Genomic DNA, 27,497 nt, shown 5'->3' on the forward strand with positions numbered 1-27,497 from the left:
ACGGTACGAGACAAGTATGAAGCTTCAACGGGATTTTAAAAGGAAAATGTGAAGGAAGGAAAATACTTTTAAAAAACATTGCTTTACAGTTAAAGGTAACCATAATTATTTTTTCCTTTCGCTGTGGCACTTTCACATTTTCCAAGTTGTCCCCAGCTGTTTCATGTCTACTTTCAAAGTATAGTATAGCAAATTTCATAATTAATGCTTTTAATAAACCTTACAGATAACTTAAATTTACATAGTCAAAGTACTACTAAAATACTTCCTAGGAATATCATACATAATTTTATGATGGAATTTTCCAGGTAGGGAAAATTTAAAGTTTCAAAATAAATTTTGTTATCAAAATACATATATGTCACCAAATACAACCCTGAGATTAATTTTCTTGTGGCATATTCAATAAATCTATATAATAAAAATTATAACAGAATCAATGAAAAACTGCCAACTAGGGTTTTCAACCACAGTGCAGAAGACAACAAAGTATGCAAATACAAAAAAATAAATAAATAAGCAATAGGTCAATTTTAAGGAATAATTCCCAGAATTGAGAAGTTAAACAGCTGGAAACAGGGCAACTAATGTGGCATAAATGAAGTCAAAACAGAAATGGCGGACAGGTGGTGTTTGACAATCTTGCAGGTGGGTAGTTTAGGAAGAATTTCTCTCTCCATTCCGCCAGGCATCAGAGGGCTCCTAACAAATGGATTTGAGATTTTCAAGGCCATCTTCAATAATCCTTCTTCAGTTTGAAAGGCCAAGGGCCAAGAATTCCCATGAATCATTTGGGATGTTATGGTTAAGCCAAGAGTGTTGGGCTTGGAACAAACACTGATGTTTGTTTCTTTATACAACCAATGAATTAAGGATGTACCTTCCTTGAAGGTGCTTCCTGAGAATTGGTCCATATTTTCAAGATATTTCACCTTTTTATTGAGGTGCAGCATTCTGCTCTGGCAGAAAGTTGGTAGAGGTCCATTGTTTTGAAGATGTTTATCAAAAGATAAACATCTTGCAGGTTTTAGTGAATGTGGTGATAGTGATTTAGAGTTCAACCTCCAAACATGCACATACCTAACTGATGTCTCTTCACTGTGGTCCCATGATTTGGTTTGAAATTACCTTAGCTCTGTAATGTAGGTAATGAAGGCTGCACCACGTTCATTTTGTTCTTTATATTAGCTACACTCACAAAGGAAAATTGAAGATGTGGTATAACTTTGTGTTAAAAAAATTGAGAAAACAAATAAGAGTATTGACTTGTTGCATGACACCAGTCTGCATTAGATTTGGGCCTATTGTGATGACATTTCCTTCAGAAGATCGCAGTCAGCTTTCTCTCCAGTCTTAGCAATAGCATGATGGTCTGAGATTCTCTGGCGTGCCCCTTTTCTCAACAACATAAGATAGAGTGGTGAATTTGGGTGCCTCTCGGCTAAGTATTATTTAAATTTCAACAGGGTAATGTTTTAACAGACCTTGTTTCATAGTGGGTATATAGCCTTTATGACCTTTCAACAGCCAAGGGTGACAGCAAATAGCATAAGGTTTGTTGTGGAATGGAATTGAGACACTCATGTCAAAGTTGAGAGGAATTCTTAATGTCCTTACCAGCAAGTATTGATCTGCTCTGTCATAGATAAGTTTATCTCTATTCTTAGCTGTCAGCAAAGAATTAAAGACATGCAAAGCCTAAACGGCATGAAGGAATCTGTGTGAATTACTGAAAGGTTAGTTGGGTGATATCACTGAAAAGGCAGCTTGGATTGGGAAAACAATGCCAATACATTGGTGAACTCAAGGTGGGTGGGGGGAGGGGAGAATCTATACATTTCCATGAATTAAAGCCCTAAACTGTAAAGATATGTATAATAATTTTCATCAATGGCTACCAATTTTCCACAAAGTTCATTTCTCATGGCTCACAATGACATTCTTCAATGGCTATCACATCCTTTTTCATATCCCCTAAAACTACCTCAATATATTTGTCAGTGTCCTCCACCGCTAACAAAAAAAACCAATATAGTTTCATTGATGGCACTTTGTCATTACCTAGTCTGCCCTCATACACAGGCACTGACGTTGGGGGAGAAACAAAAGGTACTTTGTCATTTAACGTTTACTATTTTTTGAAAAAAATAACCGAATGCTGGACATTTGGAAATCTTTACGGAACAAGAAAGAATAAATGTTTCATCTAGCACTTAGCTTCATCTATTGAGGTCAAAAACAGTAAAACTTCAACTCTATTTCTTTTTCCAGTGAGTGCATAAGCTATTCTCCAGTATTTTGTTTCATTTCACATTTCCAACATGGTTTTATTTTGCTTTAATTTTCCCCCACATTCAGCACATCTTTCTCTAAATACTATTGTGTGATGAAGAAGTGGAAGCACCATTTTGCAAACTAATAGTTTATTAACAAAACAAGAAGCAAGCTTACTTCTGATGACAGACCGGGAACGAATAACATGCCATACAGTGCATCCTTCAAAACAGTGCTTACGTTTATACTATAAAACATATTTGAAGGAATACTAAAGGAATGCTTTGAAGCAAAGTATTAATGCAATTGAATCAAGCTTTTTATAACATCAGTTTTATTTTGAGAGTGAGGGAAAAAACCTTTTGTTTAATGAACACAATGTTGCACAATGGAAAATGTTTGAACAGAGAAGGCCTTGTGCACTAGGCATGCTACACAAATCTAAGGGATTGGTGGCAGGGTAGAAAATGCCTGTCAGCTTCATTAGTGCAGCTTCATTAGTAGGGTGAAAGCAGGGAAGAGGTTAACTGGCATGGTGAACTAGAAGAACTGGACTCTGCAGTGGCAAGAATGTTTTTTTTTGCTGATAATGTTAATACATGTTTTAAAACTTTTTTTGCATCACTAACCAAAAACAAGACCAATTGTGATTCTTGATTCTTCCATGGGTACATTCACCAGTTTTGATTAAATTCAAATGCAGAAACTGCTATGGTACAATCAAAACTAAATCTTAGACATGTTAAAGAGTACTGATATAAGTATATAGTTTAATGCTGCAATGTCTCCTAAAGAACCTGATAAAATATTTACATTATGATAATTTTTGAATACATCAATATATACAAAGAACAACCTTTGAAAGGCTAATCTTTGTTATGAAACCAAAACTTTAAATGTACAATCAAAATTGATTATGAATTTAAATAAGATTAAGCAGCATGGTAAAATAATGAATGAGTAGCTGGACTTAATTCTAATAATAGATAATTTCTTTCCAAAAGAGTTGTATTAGCCATTTCAGGATACCAAATTAAGATTGGGTTCCCTTCAAAACTATCCAAATCAGCTTTCAACTCTTTCTAATGAACAAGGTTCTGATGTACTTATGGCTTAGGTCCATAATCTTCAACCAGCTGCTGAAAATGAAACCTGGGCAATATTTTCTCCGGGTTTAAAAGAAATGGTGGGATACTTTGTGTAAAAAAAAACACAGTAGATCAGGAATACTGGGTATAGCAGTAAAGTGTGAATATAAGTTATGCTAAATAACACGTGTGCATGAATTTGCTGTGTCTTCTATATTGAAACCAAGGATTTAAAATCTAAATAAGTTGCATTACAGCATCACACACATTGAAACAAATTTTTGAAATATGTCCTTCTTTTGCAAATATACACCTCTACATCTCCATGCCATTTAGAGACAAATGGACCCAAACTACTTTAAAACGATCCTGTATTATGAATTAAGGTATGAATGCATGAATACAAATTTGGCAATTTTTAAAGAAGTCCACCTTGTTGCCAGGAGTTTTACTAGAGGGAAATTTTTTTAAAAAAAAATCAATTTGGAAATGAATGAAGTATTTAAAAAAATAATCTGAAACTTTAAATGTAATTTAAGAGCAAGCTAGGAAATTGATGGGACCAGTCCAGTTAATGAAAATAACACAACCTAATGTATTCTAACCAATACTTCTATTACGTAAGTATTACACAAACCACAGTTACAATATCCAACCAGGTAATGTCAGAATAAACATATATACACCAATAAAATTTTGATACCAACAACTTTGGGTACCTAAAAGCTATAAAGATTTGAAAAGTTTTGAACAAATCCTGGCTACAGCTTAGCATGTTGACCATAGAACTACTACTGATTCATTTCTCCCCTACCCACCTCCATTGATAACTAAACCAATAAACAGTAAGTGCAACTTTGCAAAGAATCAGTTTTTTCTCATATGTAAAAATAGTCTGGCGATTTAACTATGTTCACAGCAATAGTTTCATTTATGGATGTAGGGCAGCAATTGAGATTAAGAAAACAATGTTGAAAGAGAAAGTATTTCTTTTGATACTGGAAGAAAACATACACTTTAAACAGGAACAGATGCTAGGAAATGTACCTAGGGACAGTTCTTTAAGGACATTAAAAATGTATGGATTTGTAAAATATAAGCATTGCCTGACAAACCTAGGTGAATTTTGTTTGAGAACATTACTAACCCAAAAGCCGAGTGTCTGAACTTTTTATGGAATTCTAAAATGGAAACAATTGACATAATAAAAATATTATGAATGACTAATAACCTACTAACATCAGTTGAGATTTGTCAATTAGAAATAAAAGCCTGTGTACATTCTTAAATTATGAAGTGAACTTCAGTATCTTTCAGGAATCTGTAAATGGATCTACAGTTATTAGTATGTAACTAAAACTGAGGAACATGTCTACATTTGCTAATGATAGAAATCAAGATAGAACAACAATAAAAGAAAAACAAATTGTAAAGGAACATTAACAGACAGAGTGCAAAATCTACAATACTAGTTAATATTTTTATGATTTGCAGATGATGAGTTTAATTATTTTTAAACTGAAAGAAAACTTAAGTGCTGTGGAGCAGTGGATTTTTGGGATTCAAATACAGAAATCACCAAAATATAAGGGCGATCCATAATAGATCATTGGAAAAGGCGAGCAGAACACCAACTTAGTTTCAAGAAGGAATAGATACAAGTGGCATGAAAGATCCAGGTGGAACAAGTTCAGCATCACATTCATTTCTGGTTATTGCAGATATATTGGTGCTGGGCAAAGAACTTGGGTAGTTTTACCCAAAGGATAAAAGGCTTCCATTCTTTTAAGTATAGAAGGTTAAGTGATTTAATAGAGATATTTAAGACAATTTACAAAACTGGTTAGGGTATAGTGAAACATATTCTGCAGTGGGCATGTCCTGAACAGATGGACAGAGCTGCTTATCAGAAATAATCCCAGAGGCCCTGTCACATCGTTATTCAGACAAAAGGAATTAGAAATCTGAAACTTTTTCCACGAGTGGCCAGAGGTTTCAGTAAGATAATCAAGGTTAGTTTTGTTTTCTGCATTAAAAGAATGGGCCAAATTTATTTTTTCTCAAAGTACCAAAATAATAGCTTCAAGATGCAATAAGTGGTGTAACACAGGATTCAGAGCTGGACACACATACAACCTTTAGTACTGACTTTAGATGAGAACACTTCAGATACAGTTTCTAAATGTAATGACACAAAGACATAAATGGGAAAAAAAAAACAGAAGACCATGAAACTGATATATAAATAGGTTATTAGGAGAGCAAATGAAGTATATTGTAGGAAAATGTGAAATTGACCATTTAAAAAAAATACATGTATGATCTAAATGGAGATTTGAGAGGCAAGATACGTAAGTATGAGAACAAAAGCTAATATTTATTGCTAGGAGTACACCTCACTCACATAGGCATTAGTGGGACCAAATCTAGAGTAATGTACAGTATTGATCTCCTAACAAAAATGTAAACATGTTGTGAACAAGTCAATGCAGTGGAAGCAGTTCAGAAAAGACTTAACTGGCTCATACCTGAAAGGGATGGGTTGCATTATGAGGAAAAGCTGGACAAACACGCCTTTTATCCACCTTGCTTTAGAAGGATGAGAGGCAACTTGATGGAAGAATCTAGAACACGGGTGGGGGGGGTGATGTCTCCCATTTAAAACAAAACAATTTTTTTTCGCTAAGGTTGAGGTTTTGGAATTCTTTCCCCAAAAAGCAATAGAAACAGAGATATTTGAGCATTTTTAAAAGAGGTAGATAGGTTCTTGAAAAGCAAAAAGAGAAAGGTGACAGTGGGGGCTAGGTAGGTGGGAGTTAGTAACCCATTATCTTATGAAATTATAGCAAAACCTTAAGGGCCAATGGCCTATTCCAGCTCCCAATTTGTATGTTCCTCTCCAAACCTGCAACTGAAATAGGTAAACCAAATGCAGAATAATTTACTTGTCTGTATGCTTAATGTGACAAAATATACTTACAGTTTACAAACCCATTAAAAATTTAATTTTGGTGGCCAAGAATGATAAATGAATATGAAACAAACTAGCAAACCTGTGATGGAAACATGCATTGTTATGTATAACCTATTATTAATTTCAACAGAACAGGAGTAAAATATGCATACATATAGGTTTTACTAAAATCAGTTGATTTTTCAATCTATGGCAATAATACACCCATCTGATATTTCTATTTGCAGGCACTAAGCTTTATAAAGTGATCTTTCACATCTTCCTCCTCAGTCAATAAGTTCCACATAAATCACCACAGAACTTTTGAATTATTAGTCCTTGGCTGAAATACAAATGAAATTTGTGAGTGAAGGAGGAACCGCACCTCACAAATTCTGTCCAACAGATAATGAGCTCCAGTCTAGTGAATCTCGTCTCAAAGGAAAGCTGATGTGTTACTACTAGTCAAGACTCGTTCAAATTCAGGTCTTTTTATCATTGATCAGCAACCAAATCATATCTAAACTACATGCACTTACCATTGTTCTCATTTCCTCTGCTGCTTAATTGTGACAACCATAAGACCATCAGAATATTATGATATTTAACTGAGATTCTGGTGAATGTGGCTTTGTATGCATCATTGCATTAACAGGTTTCTCAAGAAGACTTTTATACACAGACCACAATATAAACAGACTTCTAATTTATTAAATTAGAAAGATAAAGTAACTGAAATGTATGTCCTGAAAACAAAGCTACTCTATCATGCGACAAATTGTGAATAATTTTCATAACAAGATACAGCTTAATAAGACTTTTTTTTTTTTTTTTTACAGATTTAAGAACCCATTCCTTCAATGACGTTTCCTTATAAATAGGCTTATATTACCTATATATTGTGTAGAAATGCCTGTGTGATGGGTTTCTCGATGTAGGTTTCAAAACTATACACGGTGCATATGAACTTGTAATACTGCATTTCTGATCACTGAAACTACTTTGTAAAACTTCAGTGGATACTATAGTTTTGAAATCAATTATGTTGTCAAACCATATATCTGCCTAAACATAGCCGTAATGCAAAGTGTTAATTTAGTCCCAAATTACCACATTTTCCTATACAAAGATAGTTGCTGCAAATGCATGATGGTAAAATAATGGGTAAAGAATACAGTACTTTGCTGATGCAGAGTAATGGAGGATAAAACGCTAATGTTCAAACTGAAGCAATTCTTTTCATGAAGCCTTCAGTGTGCTCTTCATTCACAAATAGATGCCTGCGGTGTCAGTATTCTTCTGGTTCCTGAGGCAGTTCTTCAGCCTGTACCTGACCGTCGTCTGGCCCTGCAATTCCCTCCTGCAGTTTAAAAATAAATATACATATGTATCACTGAATACAGTATTTATATTTTACCCCCAAGTAAGTAGTAAAATTCTACATACATCAGTGGCATATAGGACGTCCATGAGTTGCTGAACAAGGTCAATATTCTCCTGCCCATGTTCTTGGCATATGAGTTCAATTTCTCTCAGTTTCCCAAAGTAGAAGTCCCTCTCCTTTTCAACTCCTTCAAGTGCGAGTTTTAATGAACTCACCTGTTTACAGTTGAAAAAACAAATCAATTGAAGCAACATTGATCTATACAAAAACAAAAGCACAATTTTTTTCGACTTGCAGAAATTTTGATCAAAATTTCAGAATTTCAGTGCTAGAAAGTATTCAGAAGAGAAAAAGATTATTTTCCTTTCTCCTCTGAATACATTCTAATAATTTGGTTAAAGGAAGTTGCCTTCTGTTAAGTTACTGACAGAATACACTAAAAAAAGAGAAACATCTCAACATCACAAAAGTTTCACCACAGCAGCTAGTCAATTAAGTTCATATTGGATCTGGTTTAAGAACAATCTAACTAGTTTCACTTCACTGCATTTTTCTCCATAGACATTTGAAATATAAAAGCAACACACAAATTGATGTGTACAACAATGTATACATTGGGCTTGAAAACACCAGGATCAGTTGGTTACACATTGTAGTGCATCACAATCCACTCCAAGCTCAATATACTTCCAATTTAACCCAAATTATTATTATTTTTTATTTAGAGATACAGCATGGCAACAGGACCTTCTGGATGAACAAACCCATGCCACCGAATTACACCCATATGACCAATTAACCTTCTAACCCATACACCTTTGGAATGTGGTGGAAAATAAGAGCACCCAAAGGAAACTCACACATTCACAGGAGGAACATACAAACTCCTTGCAGACAGCAGTGGAATTGAACCCAAGTAGCTGGCACTGAAATAGCGTTAAACTAGCTGCTATGGTAATGTACCATGAAAGTACTGGGGAAGAACCTTATTAAAGAGTTAACATTATGGTACACAACAAGAAATTGTCATATTTTATTTTTTAATGAGAAAGTGTTCTGCATAACAGTATTTTGAATACTGTGAATCACCTCATAGAATTGCACAATATAAATCATCTTCAGTCATGCTTCTACACTGTCACTGTGATTATGAATTGAAAATGAAAAAAAAAAATTGATCACAAATTTTGGAAGATTACCAAGTACAGAGGTGTGACTGACATCTGTCTGGCTAATTATGCTACACTTCATGCATATGCACCCGAGTTTAAGGCCAGGCCTCGAATGGATGCCACGCTGATATTCCCAATCACACTCTACTTTAGCTAAATTTAGATCATCACCAATGGGAGCTAAAGAATAACAATAATGTAACTGGACATCTTAAACTACTGTAGGTTAGGGAACAACCTCCTGACAACTGTCCAGATCAACTGAATGTTTATTATGACCATCTCAACATGGATTTGAGTGTAATTAGATGATCTAAGATACCAAGGTTTTCCTCCATAAATGTCTGGAATGAGAAAATGTAAAAAAAAATATTCAGACACTGGTATATCTTCCAACTATTAAACACAAAACAACAGTTCAGTGGGCTTGTTCTTTTTTGGATAATATCTAAATTAAAGGTTCCCGACCTTTTTTATGCCATGGACCAATATCATTAAGCAAGGGGTCCGTGGACCAGAGATTGGGAACCACTGATCTAAATTATATCCTGATCTTTCCTTTTCAAATAAAAATCAATAAAGCCAATTCTGAAGGCAAAGAGTTTAGCGAATGTTCTCAACTTTTTATTCAAGTTTGTTGATAAATATGTTGTTTGAAAGTCGTATGTTAATACTAATAAGGAACAAAATACAAATGAGTCATATATAACTGACTTGCTTATAGCTTATTTTAAGATTTCATCATGTGAGAGAATACCTCTTTTGTTTTAATTATAAATAATATGGGAAACACAGCAATACATTAGTCTATCTTACCTCTTTACAGGTATTACACAATAGTTTCAAAGATCCAAATTGGATCTAGTGATAAAAATTAATGCTGTTAAACATAACTTAAAGAAATAAGTAATGAATAATTTTAAATATCAATCTATATTTTTAGTACATTTATCAATGTGACATGGTATTGAATGTCCCAATTTAAGCATCAACTATAGTATGTGCACAAAGAATTGTGCCATAACATCATTTCTATTATCAATAAAAATAATTCTGCCTCTGAATAGAGAAGGATATTGTTGGGGTGTCAGCAAATGATGAAAGTGATGTTCAATCCCAACCTTGCTCACATGGTGACAAACTTAATGATCCATCAATAGCAGGGGCAAAGTCCACAGTGATAAAAAGGTTGCCTGAAAATAATCCAGGAGATAGAGGGGTAAAAGTAGATATATTCAATGATTATACCTAGTGATATGTTCATCTGGATTTCACTTCAACTGCACCTCTGATTATGTTTATCAATTGTGAATATATTTTAATTACTGGAAAATTTAGACTCACTACCACGTACCTGCTCATTCAATTGTGCAATATGTGATTCTGCATCACCACCACTTTTTGTTCCTGGTGCCTTTCTAGCTTGAGCTGAAGTTGGCCTAGTTGGTGTTGACACTGATTTAGGAGATGGAGTGCTTTTTGGAGCAGCAGCACCTATCATTAGGGCAGAAATTGAACCACCTGAACAACTTGAATTACTGTAAGTTCTGATATATATCACGCTTTCATGCAGGGTTGTATGACCAATAAAATCTGCATTACAAAACAAATATTTCAGTGCTTTACTGACTTGACAGTAAACTAAAACTTTTTGAGTAGAGTTCCTTAATTTTAGGATTTATACAATCAAGATCATCTGTGATAATTCTTGCAGATTTTAATATCCCATGGATGATCATTCTCCAATCCCCACGTTACTCCTGGGTAGCAAATTTAAAGTTAAAACCTTGCATGGAAGGTGCTCCAATACCACCTAGTCACGTGAGAAGGCATTCAAAGTTTACAGTTACAATAATGGAAAATATTTAATAGAATTTAGTGGGAAATGTTCAATAGAATTTAGCTACAATAATAAATACAAGAAATTATATTTTTGAATCAACATTATGCCTTCAAATGAAGTACTATTTAAAATGTTTGTAGTCAATGTGGGTAGGGGGTGGTGACAGGGATAAATTCCCACACAACTCTTTGTGTCCAAGAACTAAATTAATAATCAAGTTTTCTCAATTGTCAAAGACTAAGCTTGGGGAAAAGTAATTTTCGTGACCTGCCCACAGTATTTAAGTATTAATTTCATATGAGCAGATGACATTTAATGGTAAATAGAATTTAATAAATACACTTTGCTTGATGTCATATTTTAATAGACAATATGGGATCAGTAAATTCTCAGGCTACATATTCTTTTCAAATATTTCCACACTATAAAACCTTTCATTCAAACCATACTGACATAGATCACAGATCTAGGCAGTTTTTTTTAAAGAATCATGTAAAATTGTCATTGTTAAAAACTATGGGAAAGCAAAATGAGGCTAATGATTAAAAGATAAAAGGAAGATGCAATAAAGAAGTCAAACATTCAATTGAATTAAGGGCACATAAAAAAAGTTAGAAATTTATCATTCCCTTCTACAATAAAATCCATAAAAGTAACTCTCAGAAAACAAGATTTAGTACAATTCTATCAAACTGTATTTTTTTTTTTAGGAGTATAAACGTTGATCCACATCTTAACAACTGAACTAAAGACAGATTTGGGCATGGAAAACAATTTTTGCCACAATATTCCTCTTGCTCATTTTTAAAGTCCATTTCAATTACCAATTTTCTACATTCAAAACTCATAACCCTCATGAAATACACCTCAAGATTTGCAGTCAAAATTGTAAGATTAAGCAAATTGAGGATCATGCTTCTTGCCATTCTAGTTAAAGAAATACTTAAAGATTTTGTTATGCACTAATTATTCACATGAACATACAACAAATATTGATGAAGAACTTCCTATACTTGCAGTATGGGGTATTCTACAGCTAATTTCAACACTGAAAAACTGTTATAGTCTTGATACAATGCCACTAAGAATCCAACAAGCATACCAGTAAAGCTAATTAATGGCAAGTGAATGAATATTCTAATGTCAGTAGATTCAAAGTACTTCTAAACTGATAAAAGGAATGGAAAGAAAGAAGAAAACAAAAACAAGAGCATTAAACAGTCTACATCAGTCTTCACTGTACAGACACAAGCAGCATGCCAGAAGATCCAAGCTTAGGGGGCAGAAGCGAGCAAAGTTGCTATTATTAGGGTGCTTGGGAAACTGAAAAGTCTGAAGTTAGACAGGTCACCTGGACTAGATGGCCTATACCCCAGGTATTGGAATGAGGTGGCTGAAGAGACTGTGCAGGCAATATTAATGATCTTTCAAAAAACAATGGATTCCAGCATGGTTCCGGTGAACTGGAAAATTGCAAAGTCACTCTACTATTCAAGAAGGGAGAGAGGCAATAAAAAGGAAATCATAGACTGTTTAGTCTGACCTCACTGGTTGAGATGATGATGGAGTCGATTGTTAAGGATGTGGCTTTGGGGTACTGGGAGGCACATAATAAACACAAGAACATAAGAAATAGGAACAGGAGTAGGCCATCCGGCCCATCGAGCCTGCCCTGCCATTCAGTAAGATCACAGCTGATCTGTCCGTAAACTCAGCTCCATCTACCTGCCTTTTCCCCATAACCTTTAATTCCCTTACTATGTAAAAACCTACCTAACTGTATCTTAAATATATTTAGTAAAGAAGCCTCAACTGCTTCCCTAGGCAGAGAATTCCACAGATTCACCACTCTCTGGGAAAAACAGTGTCTCCTCATCTCCGTCTTTAATCTTCTCCCCTGAATCTTGAGGCAATGTCCCCTAGTTCTAGTCTCACCTACCAATGGAAACAACTTTCCTACTTCTGTCTTATCTATCCCTTTCAAAATTTTGTATGTTTTTATAAGATCCCCTCTCATTCTTCTGAATTCCAGAGAGTATAGTCCCAGGCGACTCAATCTCTCCTAAGTTAACTCCTTCATCCCTGGAATCAACCTGGTGAACTTCCTCTGCACTGCCTCCAAAGCCAGTATATCTTTCCTCAAGTATGGAGACCAGAACTGCACACAGTACTCCAGGTGCAGCCTCACTAGTACCCTGTATAGTTGCAGCATGACTTCCCTGCTCTTGAATTCAATCACTCTAGCAATGAAGGCCAACATTCTGTTTACCTTCTTAATATCCTGTTGTACCTGCAAGCCAACTTCTTGCGATTCATGAATAAGCACTCCCAAGTCCCTCTTCATAACAGCATGCTGCAATCTTTCTCCATTTCAATAATAATCTGCTCTTCTATTATTCCTTCCAAAGCAGATGATCTCACATTTACCAGCATTGTGTTCCATCTACCAGACCTTGGTCCATTCACTTAACCTATCTATATCCTTGGCATAATGGCAAATGACATAATTCTCCTCCTATATCTTATGGTCTAAACAATCAACCTCTTAGGTGGTTAATGCACAGATGATTGTTTCAATAAGGTCTGATGTTGAATAGCAAGAAAAGCCAAAAGCGGAATATCAGAAACTTGAATTCTTCTGAAACTTTGAAATGCAGCTCACAATCAAAAAGATTTTACACGCTACTTGTCTCACAATGAAGAGGATATCAAAAAAATTGATGGAATGGTGATGGTGGTATTATTAAGTTTTGCTAAAAATCAAACAAGTTACATTAGTTTTAAGAATACTGAATTACATAATTTGATTCATCCAGATATCAAGAAACTGGAGAATAAAGGAATGTGCTTGTGACAGCAGGCAGAGATTGCATCCAGTACATCCATGGAAATAGATTCGTTGTTTGAGGATGATATAGAGTTATCACAAGGTTGATGAACTGGAGGTACCAATTATGAAGACTTGGGACATACCAAAAAAAACAAATAGGATTGCAAACAAAAAGGTTCCAAATAAAAAAAACCACTGAAAAGTTAAATGATAAATTAACAGCCCGAATGACAAAATATGCAGAGTTGACAGAATATCCACAAGTCTAGAAAAAACAGAACACAAACAAAATAATACTATTACCTGCACTTGGTGAACTAGCTGCTTTCTTTGGCAAATTAAAAATTTGTTCTCCAGGATTGGGTGGAGGAATAGCATCTTGACCTTGTCGAGCAAGGACTGGATCATACTCTTTACCATCATAGTTTGCATCAAAGAACTTCTTGAACCACTGGATGAATTCCAAGTTGTCCTGAAAGCGACCTTTAACCAATCGCTCTACTGGAATAACCTGACAAAAAAAAGAACAATTTTATTCAATGACACAAGAACTAACTGAACTGATTCAGAAACGGATGAAGTCATAGTTCCTGACAACACAACTCCAGAAGATATTTGAAATTAGAATAATGTAATTGTACAATAAAGATAACACCACTGTATCCAGAGATACCGGCCACGTGATAGACGCACTGCCACCCGGCTGGTCGGAGGACACACCACATGCCAATCAACATTTGGTCCCTCCCAACTAATCAATGCACACCTAAATTATTGGTCACCTGAATTGGATTATCTTGCCCAGCCCCATGCTATAAAAGCTGAGACTTGTGCCTGGCTTGGTCTCTCTTACAGACCACCTCATTGAAGGTAAGTGCATTGATTTATGTTTGGGAAGGTCTATCATTTGTCCTGGTAAGAGAGCTGCAGCTAATCAAGATCAAGGGGGATAGCTGTCGTAGTGCTTTTCCCTTGTTCTTTGTCTGTGTAACCGTACCCTGTCCCCACACCGCTTCCTGTGTATTGTAGTTGCTTGTGTTGACCTGACTTCCCCTTGTAAATAAATTCCTTATTATTAAAACTGTGTCCAGGCCTCTACTGTTGAGACTCAAAGAACCAGTTATTTTCCATCACAACAACCATCACCTCATAAATGGAACAATAGAACATAAACTTGTATTAAGCAATTTTTCTCCTAACTAGTTTACTTTAAAAATTGAAGCAATTCATCTAGGGAGATGCCACATGGAACTCTTACACAATGGGATTATCAAGCCTGATAAATTTATTGTTCCTTGTGCATAGGGCCCTTCACTCCACAATGTTGTGCTGATCATTTAACCCTAGTCCAATATCAATCTAACTCTTCATATCCCTCTATTTTTCTTTCACCTATATGCTCTTTAATGTCCCTAAATACAGCTGCCGTAACCATCGCTTCTGGCAGTGTGTTTCATGCACCTACCACTCTGCGTGTAAAAAAAAAAAAATAAATCTACTTCTGACATCTCCCCTATATTTTACTCCAATCACCTCAAAAGTATGTCCCTTTCATTTCTGCCTGTGGAAAAAGTGTCTCTGGATGTCCACTCTATTTTGACTTCTATCTTCTTGTATACCTCTATCAAGATACCTCTCACCCTCCTTTGCACCGAAGAGATATGCTCACTCAACCTATCCTCAAAAGACCTGCTCTCTAATTCAGGCAGCATCCTGGTAAATCTCTGCATGCTCACCAAAACTTCTGCATTGCTCCAACAGAACTGAACACAATATTTCAAGTTCCATAGAGCTGCAACAAGACAGCATATCACGGCTCTTGAACTCAATTCACCAACTAAGGAAGGTCAACACACCTATGCCTTCTTAACCACCCCAAAAACTTGTGTGGCAACTTTGAGGGATCTATGGACATGGACTCCAAGATCACTCTGTTCTTCCACACTGGTAAGAAAGAATTCTCTGATTTCTGCCTTCAAATTCGACCTTCCAAAGTAAATCACTCCACAATTTTCTGGACTGAACTCCATCTGCCACCACTCAGCCTAGCTCTGCATCATATCTATGACAATCTTCTACACTATCCACACCAGCTTGGTTCTTGGTTGGTGCGTATGTAACAAAACCCAATTTCCTTCGGGATCAATAAAGTATATCTGTCTGTCTTTTGTGTCATCTGCAAACTTCCTAATTTACCCTTCCAGTCCTCATTCAAGTAATTTATAAAAATCATAAAGAGCAGGGGATCCTGAACAGATCCCTGCAGATCACCACTCATCACTGACATCTGGTAAGAAACATTATATGAATGTGCCTGTGTGTATGGGATGTAGAAAAATATTTACAGCTGAAGGTCCAACTTACACTAAATATTTCATTTGCTTCCAGAAAAAGAAAAGAGCATTCAAAGAACTAGGGCTATACTCCACAATAAGAATCAATTTAAAAGAAAAAATATACTTAAGAACATCCTTTGAGTGTTAGCGGGCAAAAAATACAAAAAACATACGTTTCTACAACATACAAAAAGGGTGAAAGGAGATTATACAAATATTGCCCGACAGGATATGGCCCCTGAAGGCATATATATCAGCATACTTGGAGAAGTGAGGAGATTGCTGAGGCTTTGACATGGACCTTCGTATACTCACTTTAAATTCAATTGAACATCAATTATAAACTACTCTATAAATATTTTCAGTGGAAGTAGACACCACATCAATTGAGTTCAACATGTCACCAATACAACAGTGTCTCAGATCAATGCCATGCAAGATTTCCCACAGCAAAAAAAAAAGTAACTATAATTGATACAATTTCAAATTAATACTTACTTTATCTACATTCATTCTTTTAAAAGCACCTTGTAGAAGTTTGAAGTTGTGAATATACTCGTGCTCCAATTTTGCTTGGAATTTTACTTTTTTCAAACTAATGCAGCCAGAGAACAACATATCCATGAACTGGCAGTATGCTGCGCCTGAAAAAAAAAGTTCATGATGCTATTTAAGGCTTGAAATAAAGATGAAAATAAATACTTAGCCTCTTTAACATTTCTCTGTTTTGTGGCAGACTAGAGAAAAAAATATTCTCAAATCTAAATCAAAATTGTTCAACCTTGCAACTAAAGGAAATTTTTAGATGAGTTCCCTACCTCTCTTCCCTTCATGATGTTATTTTCTCCACCCTGTGCTACTCATTTGATAGTTATATATTGCAATTATTTTAAATATTGGTCATTAAATCGGGCACATTACGACCAGACAAACAAACCAACATGCATTTAAATTTTACATTTTCTGTATAAACTACAGAGATCACGTGTTGGGTTGGGAACTAGAGTGATAACTCAGACAATGGGGCAGTTGATATACAAGTCAATACAGTGTGTAGTGAGACTGTCAGGAAGATGATAGGGCAAAATTGCTGTCAGTGGGATGGGCTGTAGTGAGTCTTTAAACTAAATTGTAGTGGGGTGGGTTCAACAGTTTGGAAAACTGAGAATAAAGTAAAAGGGAAAGAGTGCAGGAGAGGCTATGAAAGTCTTCAGAATAAATAAAAAGACAATCTAGAAAGGGATAAGAATTTAACTTCTGGTAACATGGAGGCAAAATTGAAAAGGATGAATAAATACAGGACTGAAGGTGTTATATTTGAATGCACGCAATATACAAAATAAGGAAGATCTTGTAGCAAATTAGAAATTGCCAGGTGTGATGTTATGGGCATCACTAAGTCGTAGCTGAAAGATCACAGTTGAGAGTTTAACATCCAAGAAAACATTTTGTTGAAAGACAGGCAGGTAGGCAGAGGGGGCAGTCTGACTATTGGTTTTTAAAAAAAGAAATCAAATCCTTACAAAGATGTGAGAGAGGATTTAAAGCTGTAGAAAGATGTTCTATAGGTCAGTTGTGGAGAGCGCCCTCTTCTTTGTGGTGGCGTGTTGGGGAGGCAGCATTAAGAAGAGGGACTCCTCAGACAGGATGAAGAGATCAATACTCCCCAATGCCATTCCGCTTTATAATTCAACCGCCAGGAGTAAGATATGTTAAAGTGCCGGGGTTAGGACTCAATGTATTTAAGTAAACTACTTAAGAACTTTTTAAAAGCTATTATTAATGCTTTTTGAGAGGGTGATTTTAGATGCATATCATATTTTTACTGAGTTAAGTATTGTATGTAATTAGTTTTGCTACAATAAGTGTATGGGACATTGGAAAAAATGTTGAATTTCCCCATGGGGATGAATAAAGTATCTATCTATCTATCTATCTAAAAATCTGAAAAGGTAAAAAGACCCTGATGGGACTTATATACAGACCTCCAAACAGTTGTCAGACACAAATTACAACAGGAGATTTCTTTAAAAAGCATGTAAATTGGACAATGTTACTACAGTCTTGGGGATTTCACTATGCAGGTAGATAAGGAAAATCAGGTTGGTGCTCAATCCCAAGAGAAGGAATTTGTAGAATGCCAACAAGATGGCTTTTTAAGAGTAGTTTGTTGTTGAGGCCACTAGGGGAAAGTCAATTCTGGATTAGGTGTTGCATTATGAACTAGATAGGATCAGAGAACTTAAGGACCCTTGGGAGGCAGTGATCATAATATGATAGAATTCACCCTGCAGTTTGAGAGGAAGATAAAATTAGATGTATCAGTATTACAATGGAGTAAAGGGAATTACAGAAGCAAGAGAGAAGAGCTGGGCAAAGTTGATTAGAAAGGGACACAAGCAGGATTGATGGCAGAACAGCAGTGGCTGGAGTTCTCGGTAGCCACTCGAGAAGTTCAGGATAGATTCAACCCAAAGTAGTAGTAGTATCCCAAAGGTGGATGAGGCAACTATGGAGGCAAGTCAAAGATAAAATAAATCAAAAAAAAGAGGGCATGTAACAGAGCAAAAAAGTCATGGGAAGCGAGAGGAAATGTAATGAACAGAAGGCAGCTAAGAAAGCATTAAAGGGGAAAATGATTAAATAAGCTAACTGATAGGGAAAGGATACCAAAAGCTTTTCAGATACATGAAAAGTAAAAGAGGCAAGAGTGGATACTGGACTGCTGTAAAGTGACATTGGAGGGATAGTAATGGGGTACAAAGAAATGGTACATGAACTCAATGAATATTTTGCTTGAGTCTTCAATGGAAGACACTAACAGTACACCAGAAGTTCAAGAGAGTCAGGAGGCTGAAGTGTGTGTAGCTGCCATTACACAGGAGGTGCTTGGGAAGCAGAAAGATTTTAAAGTAAGTAAGTCAACTGGATCAGATGGACTTCACCACAGGGTTGTAAAAGGGAGCTGAAGAGATTGTGGAGGTATTAGTAATGGTCTTTCAAGAATCACCAGATTCTGGAATCCTTCCAGAGGACTGGAAAATTGCAAATTTCACTCCATTCTTTGAGGGAGAGAAGCAAAAGAGAAGAAATTATATACCCCTTAACCTGATTTCAGTGATTGGGAAGCCGTTGGAGTCCATCATTATGGATGAAGTTTCATGGTACTTGGAAGCACATGAAAAATTGGTCAAAGACGGCATGGTTTCCTTAAGGGAAAAGCATGTCTGACAAATCTGTTGAAATTCTTTGATGAAATAACAAGCAAGATAGAGTCAATGAATGTTGTTTACTTGGATTTTCAGAAGGCCTTTAACAGGGTGCCACACGTTAGCCAAAATAAGAGCCATGGTATTACAGGAAATATATAAACATGGATAGAAGATTAGTTAACTGGCAAGAGGCAAAGTGTAGAATAAACAGGGGCTTTTATGGTTGGCTGTATGTTCATGAAGAGGATGTTTCTCAGAGTGGGTGAGTCTAGGGCCAGAAAGCACAACCTCAGAATATAAGGACATCCTTTTATAACAGATGATAATCCTTTTATTTTAGCCAGAGACAGCTGTGGCAGCCAAGTCATTGGGTATATTTAAAGGAGGTTGACAGGCTCTTGATTGGTTATATTTATCTATGGTCTATATGTATATTTATATAGAGAGAAGGCAGGAGAATGGGGTTGAGAGGGATAATAAAGCAGCCATGATGAAATGGCGGAGGAGACTCAATGGGCTGAATTGCCCAACTCTGCTCCTATAATCATCAGGTTTTATCACTTCTAGGATTAGCTGCAATCCCTTCAGTGTCCTGTTAGATTTGTCAACACCTACAACACGCTGGAGGAACTCAGCAGGTCAGGCAGCATCCATGGAAACGAGCAGTCAACGCTTTGGGCTAAGACCATTCGTCAGGACTGAAGGAGGAGGGGGCAGGGTGACCCTTCCACCCTCACCCCATCCTTCCGTCACCACAACAGGGACCGTGTTCCCCTTGTCCTCACCTACCACCCCACCAGCCTCCGGAACTTCCGCCACCTTCAACAGGACCCCACCACTAAGCACATCTTTCCCTCTCTACCCCTCTCTGCTTTTCACAGGGATCATTCCCTCCGAGAATGCCTGGTCCACAGTCCCTCCCCACAGATCTCCCACCTGGCACTTATCCCCGCAAGCGTAAGTGCTACACCTGTCCCTGCATCTCCTCTCTTACCACTATTCAGGGCCCCAAACAGTCTTTCCAGGTAAGGCAACACTTCACTTGAGAGTCTGTTGGGGTCATCTATTGCATCCGGTGCTCCCGGTGCAGCCTCCTCTATACTGGTGAGACCCAATGCAGATTGGGGGACCACTTCATCGAGCACCTCCACTCCATCCGCCACAACAGACAGGATCTCACTGTTGCCACCAACTTCAACTCTGCTTCACATTCCCATTCGGATATGTCCATACATGGCCTCCTCTACTGCCATGATAAGGCCAAACTCAGGTTGGAGGAGCAACACCTCATATACCGTCTGGCTAGTCTCCAGCCCCTTGGTATGAACATTGAATTCTCCAACTTCCAGTAATTCCCTCCCCCTCCCTACCCCCATCCCAGTTTCACTCTGCCTCCTCTTCCAGCTGCCTATCACCTCTCTCATGGTTCTGCCTTCTTCTACTACCCACAGTGCTTTCCCCTTACATTTCTTCTTCACCTTTCCTGCCCATCCCCTCCTTGCTTCCCCTCCCCCACCCCTTGATCTTTCCTCTGATTGGTTTTTCACCTGGCACCTTCCACCCTCTCCCCACCTTCTTTATAGGGCCCCTGACCCCTCCTCCTTCAGTCCTGACGAATTGACGAAGGGTCTCGGCCCGAAACGTTGACTGCTCGTTGATCTGATGCTGCCCGACCTGCTGAGTTCCTCCAGCATGTTGTACGTATTGATTTGACCACAGCATCTGCAATGTACTTTGTGTTTCCTGTTGGATTTGGATCTTTACATCAAAGCAATGTGACAATAGTTTATGGAATCAGTCAAATATACAAGCCCATTAACCAAATCAGAAGAAACGTCTTAATTAGGAATTCAACCAGCACCAAAACTGAAAAGATGGATTATTACTATTTTTTTAAAAAAGAATAACCAAGAAAATATGCATCATCGGGCAACTGTATTCTTACATTGCTGAAGGCTGTGTTAGTGATCAACAAAAATAGAAATTGGAAGTTAAGTCCCAGATGCACATGGTATTGCTTCCACTGTTAGATATAGACAAATGAAAGATGTACAATTACTGAGGCACCCCCCACCCGAAAAAAAGTATGCTCATTCTTCTAATTTCAGTGATACATCACATAGTCATCCTACAAGAGAATACAAGAGGATTACTGGAAATAGTCATCTGGTTCTGATAGGTAGAAATAAATACACACTTATATGTATTAGAAGTTTAATATTTCACTTAAACATGCCAGCAGCTAGTGAAAGAGTAACACCAGTTGTGCAATTTCCAAAGATTTGTAATATTTTTAAACTAGCAAGATTGATGGAGATAGAATCTTATCCATGATTTTATCTTGATAAATTAAGCAACTGAGAAGTTTTTCATTTGATATTGTTAATATGGTTGCTGTTATGACTGAATTGAGTCACTGGAGAGACTTTAAAATTGGATGATATAAATGGTCCTTATTCATCATAACAGATAGACATTCTCTTTGTGACCCTCTCAGTAGTTGCCCTGAACTCAAAATGCATTGTTTTTTTTAAAAAAAACTCAACAACAAAGGTGACAACAGTGTTTCCTTCAAAATCTTGAATCTGACAAATGGTTTCATGGAGCTTCATTTTTTGTTTACAACGGGAGTAAGCTGCAAACTGTCAAGACAGCTGAAAGTTCAAATGTCTTTGCTGGAAAGAAACTCGCATGCATAATCTAAAAGTTTTGGAGGACAGAACCCAGACACCCAAAATTAATGTGAGGGCAAACTCTTCAGAGTACACCAATATCCCAATGATGATAAAGTAAATATGATTAATGTGAGAGGTATTAGTCAAGTATAATCTGGAAGCTTCCAAGCTCTCTGTCACAATAATGCTAAATAATAAAGATAGTGCTGCCTCGTTTGACATAAGCCAATTAACATACACCTACTACCTGATGCTTGGCTGATGCATATGAGAAAATGTCAGTCACATCAGCTTACAAACTGTATTTCATGAGCAGTTACCTATACTCTGTAAAGAGCACTGAACAAATGTATTCAAAATTTAAAACGAAAGGTTTGGGCTATTTCTATTAATAGGAATAAAATGGATTTGTGGTACACCAGATTTAAATGATACTTGGTTTGACCAGTTAATTCTGTAAGATGAATATGGGGCTTTTGGCAAAGCATTCTTGACCTCTAGTGGAGTGAACACAAGTCTGGCTTCAGGTGAAGTTTTCTAGTTGAGAATGAATCAGATCTTAGTGTACAGAGTATACAACAGCTTATTTGTGCATTTTACAATAGGCTGTAAATTCCTGAAAGAAAATGAATCTTAAGGTAGTATATGGTAATATACACACCATATGAACTTTGAATAACACATCTGCACAACCATTTATTTGCCAGAGTTTATAATCTGAAAGAAGCTTGTGACAAAAGATTGTATTCATTAATATTATTTGGAAGAAAGCAGGTTTTACTGGCAACTATGACTAGGAACACCCCGTCTGAGGGAGGAAGGCATTATAGGTCAATTCTGACCTCTGAGGTTGGCAAGATTTCAGAGTCTATTATTAAGGATGAAATTTCAGGAAGACTTCAAAGTATATGATAATAATCACCGTGGTTTCGTTAAGGAAAGATCTCCACACGGCTTTAGACCACCTGGACAACGCAGACATCTAAATCAGGATGCTGTTCATCAACTATAGCTCAACATTTAATACCATCATTCCCACAATCCTGATTGAGAAGTTGCAGAACCTGGGCCTCTGTACCTCCCTCTGCAATTGGATCCTCAACTTCCTAACTGGAAGAACACAATCTGTGTGGATTGGTGATAACACATCCTCCTTGCTGACGATCAACACTGGAGCACCTCAGGGGTGCATGGTTAGCCCACTGCTCTACTCTCTGTATACACATGACTGTGTGGCTAGGCACAGCTCAAATACCATCTATAAATTTGCTGACGATATAACCATTGTTGGTAGAATCACAGGAGGTGACGACAGGGCATACAGGAGTGAGATATGCCAACTAGTGGAATGGTGCCACAGCAACAACCTGGCACTCAATGTCAGTAAGACTGAAGAGCTGATCATGGATTTCAGGAAGGGTAAGACGAAGGAACACATACCAATCCTCATAGAGGGATCAAGTGGAGAGAGAGCAGCTTCAGGTTCCTGAGTGTCAAGATCTCTTGAGGATCTAACCTGGTCCCAATATATCGATGTAGTTATAAAGAAGGCATGTCAGCAGCTATACTTTATTAGGAGTTTGAAGAGATTTGGTATGTCAACAAATACACTCAAAAACTTCTACAGATGTAGGGTGGAGATCATTCTGACAGGCTGCATCACTGTCTGGTATGGAGGGGCTACTGCACAGGACCGAAAGAAGCTGCAGAAGGTAGTAAATCTAGTCAGCTCCACCTTGGGTACAAGGCAACAAGTACCCAGGACATCCTTAGGGACTGGTGTCTCAGAAAGGCAGTGTCCATTATTAAGGATCTCCAGCACCCAGCACCCTTTTTTCACTGTTACCATCAGGTAGGGGATACAGAAGCCTGAAGGCACACAGTCAGCGACTCAGGAACAGCTTCTTCCCCTCCGCCATCCGATTCCTAAATAGACATTGAATCTTTGGACGCTACCTCACTTATTTTTAAAGATACAATATTTCTGTTTTTGCATTTTTTAAAAAAAATCTAGTCAATTTAGGTAATTGACTTACTGATTTATTTATTATTATTTTTTTCTCTGCTAAATTATGTATTGCATTGAACTGCTGCTGTAAAGTTAACAAATTTCACGTCACATGCCGGAGAAAATAAACCTGATTCTGATTCAGTTAGAATTCATTGAGTTATCAAACAGATCAAAGGAAAGTATGTGGACGTTACTTGGATTTGCAAAAGGCCTGTGGCATAGTGCCATACACAAGGCTGCTAACCAAAGTGCAAAACAATGTTCAGGGCAACTTACTAGCATGGATAGAAGATTGGCTGACTGGTGGGGTCAGAGGGTGGGGATGAAGGGGACTTTTACAGGATCACTACCAATGACTGTGGATGTGAAAAAGAAACACGGATGGTAGTTTGCCTCCCAGGTGCGAGGGTCTGCGATGTTTCTGAACGCGTCCACAATATCCTGAAAAAGGATGAGCAGCCAGAAGACATAGTACATATTGGTACCAACGACATAGGTAGAAAAAGGAAGGAGATCCTGAACTGAACTGGTCAAAGAACACTGAGGCTGTCTACAAGAAGGGTCAGAGCCGTCTCCACTTCCTGAGGACACTGAGGTCCTTTAACATCTGCCGGACGATGCTGAGGATGTTCTACGAGTCTATGGTGGCCAGTGCTATCATGTTTGCTGTTGTGTGCTGGGGCAGCAGGCTGAGGGTAGCAGACACCAACAGAATCAACAAACTCATTCGTAAGGCCAGTGATGTTGTGGGGGTGGAACTAGACTCTCTGACGGTGGTGTCTGAAAAGAGGATGCTGTCCAAGTTGCATGCCATCTTGGACAATGACTCCCATCCACTCCATAATGTACCGATTAGGCACAGGAGTACATTCAGCCAGAGACTCATTCCACTGAGATGCAACACTGAGCGTCATAGGAAGTCATTCCTGAGCCAATAGGCTGGACATGAACTTATTTCCACTTGGCATAATTTACTTATTATTATTTAACTATTTATGGTTTTATATTGCCATATTTCTACACTATTCTTGGTTGGTGCGACTGTAACAAAACCCACTTTCCCTCGAGATCAATAAAGCACGTCTGTCTGTCTGTCAAAAAAAGAATGCAGGGAGTTTGGAAGGAAGCCAAAAGGACCTCAAGGGTAGTAATCTCGGGATTTCTGTCTGAGCAATGTGACAGTGAGGACAGGAACAGAATGAGGTAGCAGATAAATACATGGCTGAAGATTCAGATTTAGAAACATAGAAAACCTACAGTACAATACAGACCCTTCGGCCCACAATGCTGTGCTGAACACATATTTACTTTAGAAATTCCCTAGGGTTACTCATCTATTTTTCTAAGTTCTAATAGGGTTTCTAATAGGGTTACTATTTTTCTAAGTTCCATATACCTATCCAGGAGATTTTTTTAAAACCCTATCGTATCCACCTCCACCACTGTCACCGGCAGCCTATTCCACACACTCACCACTCTCTGCGTTTATATTAAAAAAAACAACCTACCCCGTCGTCTACTCTCTGCCTACTTCCAAGCACCTTAAACTATGCCCTCTCATGATAGCCATTTCAGCCCTAGGAAAACTCCTCTGACTATCCACACAATCAATGCCTCTCATCATCTTATACACCTCTATTAGGTCACCTCTCAACCTTTGTCGCTCCAAGGAAAAAAGGCCGAGTTCACTCAACCTATTATCATATCTGGGTTGAAATCCATCTGCCACTTTTCAGCCCAGTTTCGCATCCTCTCGATGTTCCGCTGTAACCTCTGACAGCCTCCACACAATCCACAACACCCCCAACCTTTGTGTCATCAGCAAATTTACTAACCCATTCCTTTACTTCCTCATCTAGGTCACTTATAAAAATCACAAAGAGAAGGGGTCCCAGAACAGAACCCCTGAGGCACACCACTGGACACTGACTTCCATGCAGAATATGACCCATCTACAATCACTCTTTGCCTTCTGTGGGCAAGCCAGTTCTAAATCCACAATGCAAGGTCCCCATGGATCCCAAACCACCTCACTTTCTCAATAAGCCTAGCATAGGGTACCTTATCAAATGCCTTGCTAAAATCTATATACACTACATCTACTGCTCTACCTTCATCAACGTATTTAGTTTAATCAGGCTCATAAAGCACGACCTGCCTTTGACAAAGCCATACTGACTATTCCTAATCATACTGTGCCTCTTGAAATGTTCACAAATCATGCCTCTCAAGATCTTTTCCATCAACTTACCAACCACTGAAGTAAGACTCACTGTCCTATAATATCCTGGGCTATCTCTACTCCCTTTCTTGAATAAGGGAACAACATCTGTAACTCTCCAATCCTCCGGAACCCCTCTCGCCTCCATTAATGATGCAAAGATCATTGCATGAGGCTCAGCAATCTCCCCCCACCGTCTCCCAAAGTAGCCAGGAGTACATCTTGCCCAGCCCCGGAGACCTAACCAACTTGATACTTTCCAAAAGCTCCAGCACATCCTTTTTCTTAATGTCCATATGCTCAAGCTTTTCAATCCGCTTTAAATCATCACTACAATCCCCAAGATCCTTTTCCATAGTGAATACTGAAGCAAAGTATTCATTAAGTACCTCTGCTATCTCCTCCGGTTCATTACACACTTTTCCTCTGTCACACTTGAATGGTCCTATTCTCTCATGTCTTATCCTCTTGCTCTTCACATACTTGTAGAATGTCTTGGGCTTTTCCTTAATCCTGCTCGCCAAGGCCTTCTCATGGCCCCTTCTGGCTCTCCTAATTTCCTCCTTAAGCTCCTTCCTATTAGACTTATAATCTTCTAGATCTCTAACATTACCTAGCTCGCTGTACCTTTTGTAAGCTTTTTTCTTCTTGACTAGATTTATTACAGCCTTTGTACACCATGGTTCCTGTACCCTACCATAACTTCCCTGTCTCATTGGAATGTACCTATGCAGAATTCCACACAAATATCCCCTGAACATTTGCCACATTTTTTTTGTACTTTTCCCTGAGAACATCAGGTTCCAATTTAAGCTTCCGATTTCCTGCCTAATAGCCTCATTATTCCCCTTACTCCAATTAAATGCTTTTCTAACTTGTCTGTTCCTATCTCTCTCCAATTCTGTTGTAAAGGAGATAGAATTATGATCACTTTCTCCAAAATGCTCTCCCACTGAGAGATCTGAATCTAAAATCTCCCATCATGACAACTCTTATTATTACAGCTTTCCAGGATCTATTTCCCTATCTGCTCCTCAATATCCCTGTTACTATTGGGTGGTCTATAAAAAACACAGTAGAGTTATTGACCCCTTCCTGATTTTAATTTCCCAAATATCGACTGGCATCTCCCTGGAGCAAGGGGTTTAGATGGAGTGGAGTTTGTTAGGTGTGTTCAGGAAGGTTTCTTGACGCAATATGTAGATAAGCCTACGAGAGGAGAGGCTATACTTGATTTAGTATTAGGTAATGAACCTGGTCAGATCCTTAAGATCCTGATTGAATTTTTTGAGGATGTCACTAAGCAAGTTAATGAAGGAAGAGCAGTGGATGTAGTGTATATGGATTTCAGCAAGGCATTTGATAAGGTACCCCATGCAAGGTGTATTGCCTTTATGGCATTCGTTTAGTTTATAATATTTTCGCTTAGTAATTCGTTTGTTAGCATTTTTTAGTTAAAGTTAGGATTGTTTAAAATAAATTCGTTGTCTGTGATATA

General features: G+C 37.7%; 1 protein-coding gene across 4 annotated transcripts in view; it reads right to left on the minus strand.

Moving 5' to 3' along the window:
* Positions 1-2,406: 2,406 nt before the first annotated feature.
* The window catches only part of mapre2 (microtubule-associated protein, RP/EB family, member 2), a 73,486-nt gene continuing 48,395 nt past the window's right edge, over positions 2,407-27,497 (minus strand). For all 4 annotated transcript variants that reach the window (XM_073042830.1, XM_073042838.1, XM_073042849.1 and 1 more), the window contains exons 3-7: positions 16,379-16,524; positions 13,848-14,055; positions 10,226-10,365; positions 7,762-7,914; positions 2,407-7,675 (exon numbers count right to left, since the gene is read on the minus strand). In XM_073042830.1, coding sequence (XP_072898931.1) covers positions 7,604-7,675; positions 7,762-7,914; positions 10,226-10,365; positions 13,848-14,055; positions 16,379-16,524 — 719 coding nt within the window. In that variant the 3' untranslated portion in view covers positions 2,407-7,603. The remainder of the gene's footprint in view (positions 7,676-7,761; positions 7,915-10,225; positions 10,366-13,847; positions 14,056-16,378; positions 16,525-27,497) is intronic.

The sequence above is a fragment of the Hemitrygon akajei genome, chromosome 1 (assembly GCF_048418815.1).
Source record: "Hemitrygon akajei chromosome 1, sHemAka1.3, whole genome shotgun sequence".
In the NCBI taxonomy this organism is placed as follows: Eukaryota; Metazoa; Chordata; class Chondrichthyes; order Myliobatiformes; family Dasyatidae; genus Hemitrygon; species Hemitrygon akajei.